The sequence below is a fragment of the Poromitra crassiceps genome (genome assembly GCF_964638095.1).
Source record: "Poromitra crassiceps genome assembly, chromosome: 10".
Lineage (NCBI taxonomy): Eukaryota > Metazoa > Chordata > Actinopteri > Beryciformes > Melamphaidae > Poromitra > Poromitra crassiceps.
This window is the reverse complement of record NC_139631.1, coordinates 41,105,695-41,115,694: the sequence shown is the minus strand read 5'-3', so window position 1 is coordinate 41,115,694 and position 10,000 is coordinate 41,105,695. Positions and strand designations below refer to the sequence as shown.

The following is a 10,000-nucleotide window of genomic DNA, read 5'->3' as shown; positions in this document are numbered from 1 at the left end:
AACTTGGCCCTATTTCACATTTAGTTTTACAATAAAAACACATTTATGCAATGACTTGACATAATGTAGGGTATATTTATGTGCATCATCCTTCCTGCAGCAGGCGAGAGAAAATGATATCTTTCTGGACAAACTTTCACCAATCTAATAGGCTATATTTTTCTAGCTGATGCATAGAACATTATTTTCACTTTGATCTTGCTATAGTGTAGCGTATTTACATGCTTGCAGTATTGAAACTGCAGTTAGATTGGTTTGAGAAGCATAATAATATGGAATAATAGCCTATAATGCAGACAGACAGGCTGGATGAAGGGAGGGGGGGGGGGGGGGGGCAGAGCGTTTGGCTTTCGTCTGGTTTTGCGGGATCACTGGAATTGGAGCTAAAAAGGCAAGCGTGCGATTCGTTTATTGCACTTATCCAATGAGCATGACGGTGCATAATTTTACGCCTAAAAGGCGTGGTTGTAATGCTTTGGGCTGCATCTAGCGCCAGCACGACGATATCAAGTGCGCCTTTCCACGCCCACTGCTTTGATCTGCGCCTGCCGCTCGGCCTAGAAACTGCGCCGATGCAACGATAGGGGCCATCATGTCTGTCATTTGGCGGAGCAGCACTCACCCTGACAGACAATCCGTCTCTCGTGTAACAATTCATCCGAAACTGGCAAGTGCATTTGCACCGCCCACCCACATGGCAACAGACTTTTTTTTTTTTTTTTTTACCGTTTAACTGATAGTATTAATCGGTTAATGTTGAAACGGTCGGTTATCGGTTAAAGGGTTATCGGTTGACATCCCTCAGTTGCACGTAGTTGTAATGTAATGTAATGTAATTTTTTATTCAGTCATCATAAATAACAAAATCACAGTATAAACAAAGTCAAATCAACCAGAGACTGAACAGGCTCAGGCAGAAGCAAAATGATTATATTATACCTGACCTAATTTCTACTCAATTAAGCTCTCCTCTAAAATAAAATAAAAACAACAGAAAAGTAATTTGCAAAAGTCAATGTTTACAACACAGAAAAGAAAAAAATTAAACAGCATCAGAAAATTTATTCACACTTATAACGCTCAAAAATAGCTTCAGAAACCATTTTTTTGAAAACCAAAAGCGAATTACACGTCTTCAAATTGATATGTGCATCATTCCAAACTTTCACCCCAACAGTGGAAACACATCTCCTTTTAATCTCTTTTTTAGCTTTTTGCACATTAAACTTGTACACACCTCTTAGATCGTACTTGCTGTCCCGTGTTGAAAATAACTTTTGCACAGAGAATGGCCCTTCACGTACCGGTACACAAATATCTTAAGTTCTGCATAAAAATAAAAATATGCCAGCTTGGTAGGCTATATCCCGATGCGCGTTCAGCCAGTGTGTCCTGAACCAGAACTTTCATTGGAATTTCTGTGGGTGAGTTCTGTGCATGTGCGAGCGACGATGTCATTTTCATAGCACTCCCTGGCCTCCGAAGTGATATCCCGGTTGTGGTTCTGTGGGCTGTCTGTGCATTGAGCAAGTGCTTCTGTGGTGATATCCTGGTTGTGGTTCTGTGGGCTGTCTGTCAATTTCAATTTCAATTTCGTTTATTTGTTCGATAGGGGACAGGTGTACATTAATGAACATTAAAAAAAAAAATGTAAATGCACGACAATTGCAGTCACAGGACTGATTTCCATTGCTTGTCCCCCTGCCCGATGATATAGGCTTAGAGTCCTGAGGGGTAAAAAGTAACAGTGCAGCAAAAACATATTTAAAATGTAAACACATTGGCATTGGAGCAGGTGCTTCTGTGGTGATATCCTGGTTGTGGTTCTGTGCGCTGTCTGTGCATTGAGCAAGTGCTTCTGTGGTGATATCCTGGTTGTGGTTCTGTGGGCTGTCTGTGCATTGAGCAGGTGCTGGAGACCCAGATGAAGGCGGACATGGCCGATAAGGAGATGCTGGAGTCCAGTCAGAGCAAATATGAAGAGGAGGTGCGGGAGAAGTGCAGCGTCATCGGCGAACAGAAGGCGGTAAGAGCTGCTCAGCTTGGTTAGCAACAGTCTTCTCTTCCACACCTGTTTTCACATTCATCACGCTCACATCGATTTCTGGCTTGGAGTAATGTGCCGCTCGGTGATTTGAGAGCATAAAACAATGAGCCATCAGAGTTTCATTGAAGAATAAGTGAAATTTGTCCGTCGTTTCCCATCCAGACCATCAATGCCATGGACTCTAAGATGAACAGTCTGGAGCAGAGGATTGCTGAGCTGTCTGAGGCCAACAAACTGGCAGCCAACAGCAGTATCTACACCCAGAAAAACATGTAAGTACCAACGCACAATGATATAGTGCTGCTGCTGCTGCTGCTGCTGCTGTACAGTGAGTGAGGGTGCAAAGTATTACTGTAGCTGGAGAGCATATTCCCAACCATGAAAGACACTGAGGTGAATCCAGGCGAAAGCTAAGATCCGTTATCGATTACCCGTATTATATCCGCATCCATCACAAAGGCAAGATGGAGATGAAGGAAGAGGTTAAAGAGGGATTTTTCAAAACCGTTTGAGGCAGGGTTTATGCTAAATGAGGTGCAACTCAATACTAGGAAGGTGCCCCTGGTGTTTTGCATTTCTGAGTGTATGCACACATAATGCCAAAAATGCCAAGTTTGCAAATTTGCGTCCTATTGAACTTATTGTGCATGTACGGGTGTTTGGGCTTGGCAGGAAAGCCCAGGAGGAGATGATCAACGAGCTTCGTCAGCAGAAGTTCTACCTGGAGTCTCAGGCCGGCAAGCTGGAGGCCCAGAACGCCAAACTGGAGGAGCACCTAGAGAAGATGAGCCAGCAGGAGCAAAGCAACAAGAGCCGTGTGCTGGAGCTCGAGAGCCGGCTCAGAGAGGTATGGGGCAGGGGGATGCTGCAGGGAGGTCTGGGAGGTCTGGAGCTGGAGACCCGGCTCAGAGAGGTATGGGGGAGGGGGATGCTGCAGGGGGGTCTGGGAGGTCTGGAGCTGGAGACCCGGCTCAGAGAGGTATGGGGGAGGGGGATGCTGCAGGGAGGTCTGGAGCTGGAGACCCGGCTCAGAGAGGTATGGGGGAGGGGGATGCAGGGAGGTCTGGGAGGCTCATACACGTGTTAGCAGAATGTAATAGGTATGTGTCCAGGATGGGTCACTTGAGCCCCACAAGTCGGGCAATCAATGCAGGGAAAACAGGATTCTAGATCAGTGTTTGTCAACTTGGGGTCTGGGGACCACCAGACCATTGTTTTATTTTCAAGAAGTTAACAGAACGGACGGATGTTAAATCAATTTAGGGAAATTTAAGACCTTTAAAAAGTCTTAAAAAGTCTTAATTTGAGAGGTATTAAATTCTATTGTGCTGATGGTGGATCAGCAAATATCGTATCGTTGTCCAAAGAATGTATATAATATAGTATTGTGATGAAACCTGTCATTTACACCCCCTATCGCCGATGTGACAAAAGTGTCGCTGAGGTCTTGAAAAAGTCTTAAAAAAGGTTTTAAAAGGTATTGAATTCACCTTCAGGATTCCTGCATATACCCTGGTTATGAATATAACCCCGGTTCCATGAATAGTATGAGCGGTGGCTCACTATGGGAGCGCATCCTGCTGTGACTCTGACTGAAGGACTAACTGGCAAATCCTGATTCCCTGGTGAAAGCATATTGCTACCCGAGTAGCTGGGATGCTAGTCACTTGGAGGTTTAAACGTTAGCGGTCTCCGCTGCTGGGAGGTACTGTAAGCTAGCGTCCGTCCAAGTTGTTACACAGTTGTTACACCACTGTGGACAGTTAAGTTAGGTCGCCATACATTTTCTCTGTGGGCAAGAAGAATTCACTCACATAGTGAACTGTCAGCATGTTTCTCCCATCTCTTCCCCCTCCTCCCTGATCCTGTATGACCCCTGTCTGTCTGCCTGACCCCTGTCTGTCTGCCTGACCCTGTCTGTCTGTCTGACCCCTGTCTGTCTGCCTGACCCTGTCTGTCTGCCTGACCCTGTCTGTCTGCCTGACCCTGTCTGTCTGCCTGACCCCTGTCTGTCTGCCTGACCCTGTCTGTCTGCCTGACCCCTGTCTGTCTGCCTGACCCCTGTCTGTCTGCCTGACCCTGTCTGTCTGCCTGACCCCTGTCTGTCTGCCTGACCCCTGTCTGTCTACCTGACCCTGTCTGTCTGCCTGACCCTGTCTGTCTGCCTGACCCTGTCTGTCTGCCTGACCCCTGTCTCTCTGCCTGACCCCTGTCTGTCTGCCTGACCCTGTCTGTCTGCCTGACCCTGTCTGTCTGCCTGACCCTGTCTGTCTGCCTGACCCTGTCTGTCTGCCTGACCCTGTCTGTCTGACCCTGTCTGTCTGCCTGACCCTGTCTGTCTGCCTGACCCCTGTCTCTCTGCCTGACCCTGTCTGTCTGCCTGACCCTGTCTGTCTGCCTGACCCTGTCTGTCTGCCTGACCCCTGTCTGTCTGCCTGACCCTGTCTGTCTGCCTGACCCTGTCTGTCTGCCTGACCCCTGTCTGTCTGCCTGACCCTGTCTGTCTGCCTGACCCTGTCTCTCTGCCTGACCCTGTCTCTCTGCCTGACCCTGTCTGTCTGCCTAACCCTGTCTCTCTGCCTGACCCTGTCTGTCTGCCTGACCCCTGTCTCTCTGCCTGACCCTGTCTGTCTGCCTGACCCTGTCTGTCTGCCTGACCCTGTCTGTCTGCCTGACCCTGTCTGTCTGCCTGACCCTGTCTGTCTGCCTGACCCCTGTCTGTCTGCCTGACCCTGTCTGTCTGCCTGACCCCTGTCTGTCTGCCTGACCCCTGTCTCTCTGCCTGACCCTGTCTCTCTGCCTGACCCTGTCTGTCTGCCTGACCCCTGTCTGTCTGCCTGACCCTGTCTGTCTGCCTGACCCCTGTCTGTCTGCCTGACCCTGTCTCTCTGCCTGACCCTGTCTCTCTGCCTGACCCCTGTCTGTCTGACCCTGTCTGTCTGCCTGACCCTGTCTGTCTGCCTGACCCCTGTCTGTCTGCCTGACCCTGTCTGTCTGCCTGACCCTGTCTCTCTGCCTGACCCTGTCTGTCTCCCTAACCCCTGTCTGTCTGCCTGACCCTGTCTGTCTGCCTGACCCCTGTCTGTCTGCCTGACCCTGTCTGTCTGCCTGACCCCTGTCTGTCTGCCTGACCCCTGTCTGTCTGCCTGACCCTGTCTGTCTGCCTGACCCCTGTCTGTCTGCCTGACCCTGTCTGTCTGCCTGACCCTGTCTGTCTGCCTGACCCTGTCTGTCTCTCTGCCTGACCCTGTCTGTCTGCCTGACCCCTGTCTCTCTGCCTGATCCTGTCTGTCTGCCTGATCCTGTCTGTCTGCCTGACCCTGTCTCTCTGCCTGATCCCTGTCTGTCTGCCTGACCCTGTCTGTCTGCCTGACCCCTGTCTGTCTGACCCTGTCTGTCTGCCTGACCCTGTCTGTGTGTCTGCCTGACCCCTGTCTGTCTGCCTGACCCCTGTCTGTCTGCCTGACCCCTGTCTGTCTGCCTGTGTTAGGTCGGGCTGGAGCACGAGGAGCAGAAGATGGAGGTCAAGCAGCAGGTGTCGGAGCTGAGCCTGTCGCTGCAGGAGCGCGAGTCCCAGATCAGCGGCCTGCAGGCGGCTCGCCACGCCCTGGAGAGCCAGCTGCAGCGAGCCAAGACCGAGTTGGAGGAAACCACCGCCGAGGCCGAGGAGGAGATCACCGTGCTCAGAGTGAGACACAGATAGAGTAGAGGTGTATTGGTCAGAGTGAGACACAGATAGAGTAGAGGTGTATTGGTCAGAGTGAGACACAGATAGAGTAGAGGTGTATTGGTCAGAGTGAGACACAGATAGAGTAGAGGTGTATTGGTCAGAGTGAGACACAGATAGAGTAGAGGTGTATTGGTCAGAGTGAGACACAGATAGAGTAGAGGTGTATTGGTCAGAGTGAGACACAGATAGAGTAGAGGTGTATTGGTCAGAGTGAGACACAGATAGAGTAGAGGTGTATTGGTCAGAGTGAGACACAGATAGAGTAGAGGTGTATTGGTCAGAGTGAGACACAGATAGAGTAGAGGTGTATTGGTCAGAGTGAGACACAGATAGAGTAGAGGTGTATTGGTCAGAGTGAGACACAGATAGAGTAGAGGTGTATTGGTCAGAGTGAGACACAGATAGAGTAGAGGTGTATTGGTCAGAGTGAGACACAGATAGAGTAGAGGTGTATTGGTCAGAGTGAGACACAGATAGAGTAGAGGTGTATTGGTGATTGGTGATGTTCTATAACATAACAGGAGTGAAACCTGTCGCTCTGACTGACTGTCTTGTCTTGTCTCGTCTGTTAGGCCCACAGAGATGAGATCCAACGCAAGTTCGATGCCTTAAGAGACAGCTGTGCGGTAAGCCGCTCACTCCCTCCTATCTGTTCCTCTTTTCTCACTCCCTATTCACAAATAGGCAGCTCCTTCTGCATTGACTCAATCCCAGAGGAGTCATCACATATAACCAGCTGGATGATATACATCACATATAACCAGCTGGATGATATACCGGTCAGCTACATCGTTCATCCATCCATATGTGTTGCCGTTTTCCCGGGATCATTTTTGACCAAACTCACTTAAACATGAATACTTATTTTCTATGTCCATCAATCGTCAAACGACTCCCTGCCACCGTGAACACAACATGCTGCTCTTCTTCCCTTTGATGCTTGTTGTGGAAAAATGTATAAAGTACATCAGGCTACAACCTCTTTGTTGGTGGAGTGTGCGACTAATAACCTTGGGGAAATGAGGTTATTATGTTTTGGGGGATTTAACCGCCTTCAAAATCACAAGGTAGTTTGAATAACCACCATGACCATAGTGGTTAATACATAATGGTCTCCCTTTATCCCATTGCCCTACTTTGGGGGATCCTCCCACTCTAAAGCTGTTCAGAAAGCATCCTGCATAGACTCAGCAGGCTGTTCAGAAAGCATCCTGCATAGACTCAGCAGGCTGTTCAGAAAGCATCCTGCATAAACTCAGCAGGCTGTTCAGAAAGCATCCTGCATAAACTCAGCAGGCTGTTCAGAAAGCATCCTCCATAGATTCAGCAGGTGGCTGTTCAGAAAGCATCCTGCATAGACTCAGCAGGCTGTTCAGAAAGCATCCTGCATAGATTCAGCAGGCTGTTCAGAAAGCATCCTGCATAGATTCAGCAGGTGGCTGTTCAGAAAGCATCCTCCATAGATTTAGCAGGTGGCTGTTCAGAAAGCATCCTGCATAGATTCAGCAGGCGGCTGTTCAGAAAGCATCCTCCATAGATTCAGCAGGTGGCTGTTCAGAAAGCATCCTGCATAGATTCAGCAGGAGGCTGTTCAGAAAGCATCCTGCATAGATTCAGCAGGAGGCTGTTCAGAAAGCATCCTGCATAGATTCAGCAGGTGGCTGTTCAGAAAGCATCCTCCATAGATTCAGCAGGTGGCTGTTCAGAAAGCATCCTGCATAGATTCAGCAGGTGGCTGTTCAGAAAGCATCCTCCATAGATTCAGCAGGTGGCTGTTCAGAAAGCATCCTCCATAGATTCAGCAGGTGGCTGTTCAGAAAGCATCCTCCATAGATTCAGCAGGTGGCTGTTCAGAAAGCATCCTGCATAGACTCAGCAGGCTGTTCAGAAAGCATCCTGCATAGACTCAGCAGGCTGTTCAGAAAGCATCCTGCATAGACTCAGCAGACAGCTGTTCAGAAAGCATCCTCCATAGATTCAGCAGACAGCTGTTCAGAAAGCATCCTGCATGGCCCAGGCCCAGGAGGGGGGAAGTTGACTTCCTCTCTCCTCTGTTAAGTTGACTTCCTCTCTCCTCTGTTAAGTTGACTTCCTCTCCCCTCTGTTAAGTTGACTTCCTCTCTCCTCCATTAAGTTGACTTCCTCTCTCCTCTGTTAAGTTGACTTCCTCTCTCCTCTGTTAAGTTGACTTCCTCTCCCCTCTGTTAAGTTGACTTCCTCTCTCCTCTGTTAAGTTGACTTCCTCTCCCCTCTGTTAAGTTGACTTCCTCTCCCCTCTGTTAAGTTGACTTCCTCTCTCCTCTGTTAAGTTGACTTCCTCTCTCCTCTGTTAAGTTGACTTCCTCTCCCCTCTGTTAAGTTGACTTCCTCTCTCCTCCGTTAAGTTGACTTCCTCTCTCCTCTGTTAAGTTGACTTCCTCTCTCCTCTGTTAAGTTGACTTCCTCTCTCCTCTGTTAAGTTGACTTCCTCTCCCCTCTGTTAAGTTGACTTCCTCTCTCCTCTGTTAAGTTGACTTCCTCTCTCCTCTGTTAAGTTGACTTCCTCTCTCCTCCGTTAAGTTGACTTCCTCTCTCCTCTGTTAAGTTGACTTCCTCTCTCCTCCGTTAAGTTGACTTCCTCTCTCCTCTGTTAAGTTGACTTCCTCTCTCCTCTGTTAAGTTGACTTCCTCTCTCCTCCATTAAGTTGACTTCCTCTCTCCTCTGTTAAGTTGACTTCCTCTCTCCTCCATTAAGTTGACTTCCTCTCTCCTCTGTTAAGTTGACTTCCTCTCTCCTCCATTAAGTTGACTTCCTCTCTCCTCCATTAAGTTGACTTCCTCTCTCCTCCATTAAGTTGACTTCCTCTCTCCTCCGTTAAGTTGACTTCCTCTCTCCTCCATTAAGTTGACTTCCTCTCTCCTCCATTAAGTTGACTTCCTCTCTCCTCCATTAAGTTGACTTCCTCTCTCCTCCATTAAGTTGACTTCCTCTCTCCTCTGTTAAGTTGACTTCCTCTCTCCTCCATTAAGTTGACTTCCTCTCTCCTCTGTTAAGTTGACTTCCTCTCTCCTCCATTAAGTTGACTTCCTCTCTCCTCTGTTAAGTTGACTTCCTCTCTCCTCCATTAAGTTGACTTCCTCTCTCCTCCGTTAAGTTGACTTCCTCTCCCCCTCCATTAAGTTGACTTCCTCTCCCCTCTGTTAAGTTGACTTCCTCTCTCCTCTGTTAAGTTGACTTCCTCTCTCCTCTGTTAAGTTGACTTCCTCTCTCCTCTGTTAAGTTGACTTCCTCTCTCCTCTGTTAAGTTGACTTCCTCTCTCCTCCATTAAGTTGACTTCCTCTCTCCTCCGTTAAGTTGACTTCCTCTCCCCCTCCATTAAGTTGACTTCCTCTCCCCTCTGTTAAGTTGACTTCCTCTCTCCTCTGTTAAGTTGACTTCCTCTCTCCTCTGTTAAGTTGACTTCCTCTCCCCTCTGTTAAGTTGACTTCCTCTCCTCTCTGTTAAGTTGACTTCCTCTCTCCTCCGTTAAGTTGACTTCCTCTCTCCTCCGTTAAGTTGACTTCCTCTCCCCTCTGTTAAGTTGACTTCCTCTCTCCTCCATTAAGTTGACTTCCTCTCTCCTCTGTTAAGTTGACTTCCTCTCCCCTCTGTTAAGTTGACTTCCTCTCTCCTCTGTTAAGTTGACTTCCTCTCTCCTCTGTTAAGTTGACTTCCTCTCTCCTCCGTTAAGTTGACTTCCTCTCTCCTCCGTTAAGTTGACTTCCTCTCTCCTCTGTTAAGTTGACTTCCTCTCCCCTCTGTTAAGTTGACTTCCTCTCTCCTCTGTTAAGTTGACTTCCTCTCTCCTCTGTTAAGTTGACTTCCTCTCTCCTCTGTTAAGTTGACTTCCTCTCTCCTCTCTGTTAAGTTGACTTCCTCTCTCCTCTGTTAAGTTGACTTCCTCTCTCCTCCGTTAAGTTGACTTCCTCTCCCCTCCGTTAAGTTGACTTCCTCTCTCCTCCGTTAAGTTGACTTCCTCTCCTCTCCGTTAAGTTGACTTCCTCTCTCCTCCGTTAAGTTGACTTCCTCTCCTCTCTGTTAAGTTGACTTCCTCTCCCCTCCGTTAAGTTGACTTCCTCTCCCCCTCCGTTAAGTTGACTTCCTCTCCCCTCCGTTAAGTTGACTTCCTCTCCCCTCTGTTCAGTATTTAGTTGCTGCTGTCAGACCTGCGCCTCGGGGGAGCAGCTGGCTCACTGCAGCAGG

General features: G+C 48.6%; 1 protein-coding gene across 1 annotated transcript in view; it reads left to right on the top strand.

Annotated features, from left to right (window-relative positions):
- Window positions 1–10,000, top strand: part of citb (citron rho-interacting serine/threonine kinase b) — a gene marked incomplete at both ends in the record, with an annotated part of 85,163 nt that overhangs the window by 26,977 nt on the left and 48,186 nt on the right. Inside the window, 5 exons of the mRNA XM_083643880.1 lie at window positions 1,910–2,026; window positions 2,210–2,319; window positions 2,720–2,894; window positions 5,538–5,735; window positions 6,350–6,403. Of these exons, the coding sequence (XP_083500006.1) occupies window positions 1,910–2,026; window positions 2,210–2,319; window positions 2,720–2,894; window positions 5,538–5,735; window positions 6,350–6,403 (654 nt within the window). The remainder of the gene's footprint in view (window positions 1–1,909; window positions 2,027–2,209; window positions 2,320–2,719; window positions 2,895–5,537; window positions 5,736–6,349; window positions 6,404–10,000) is intronic.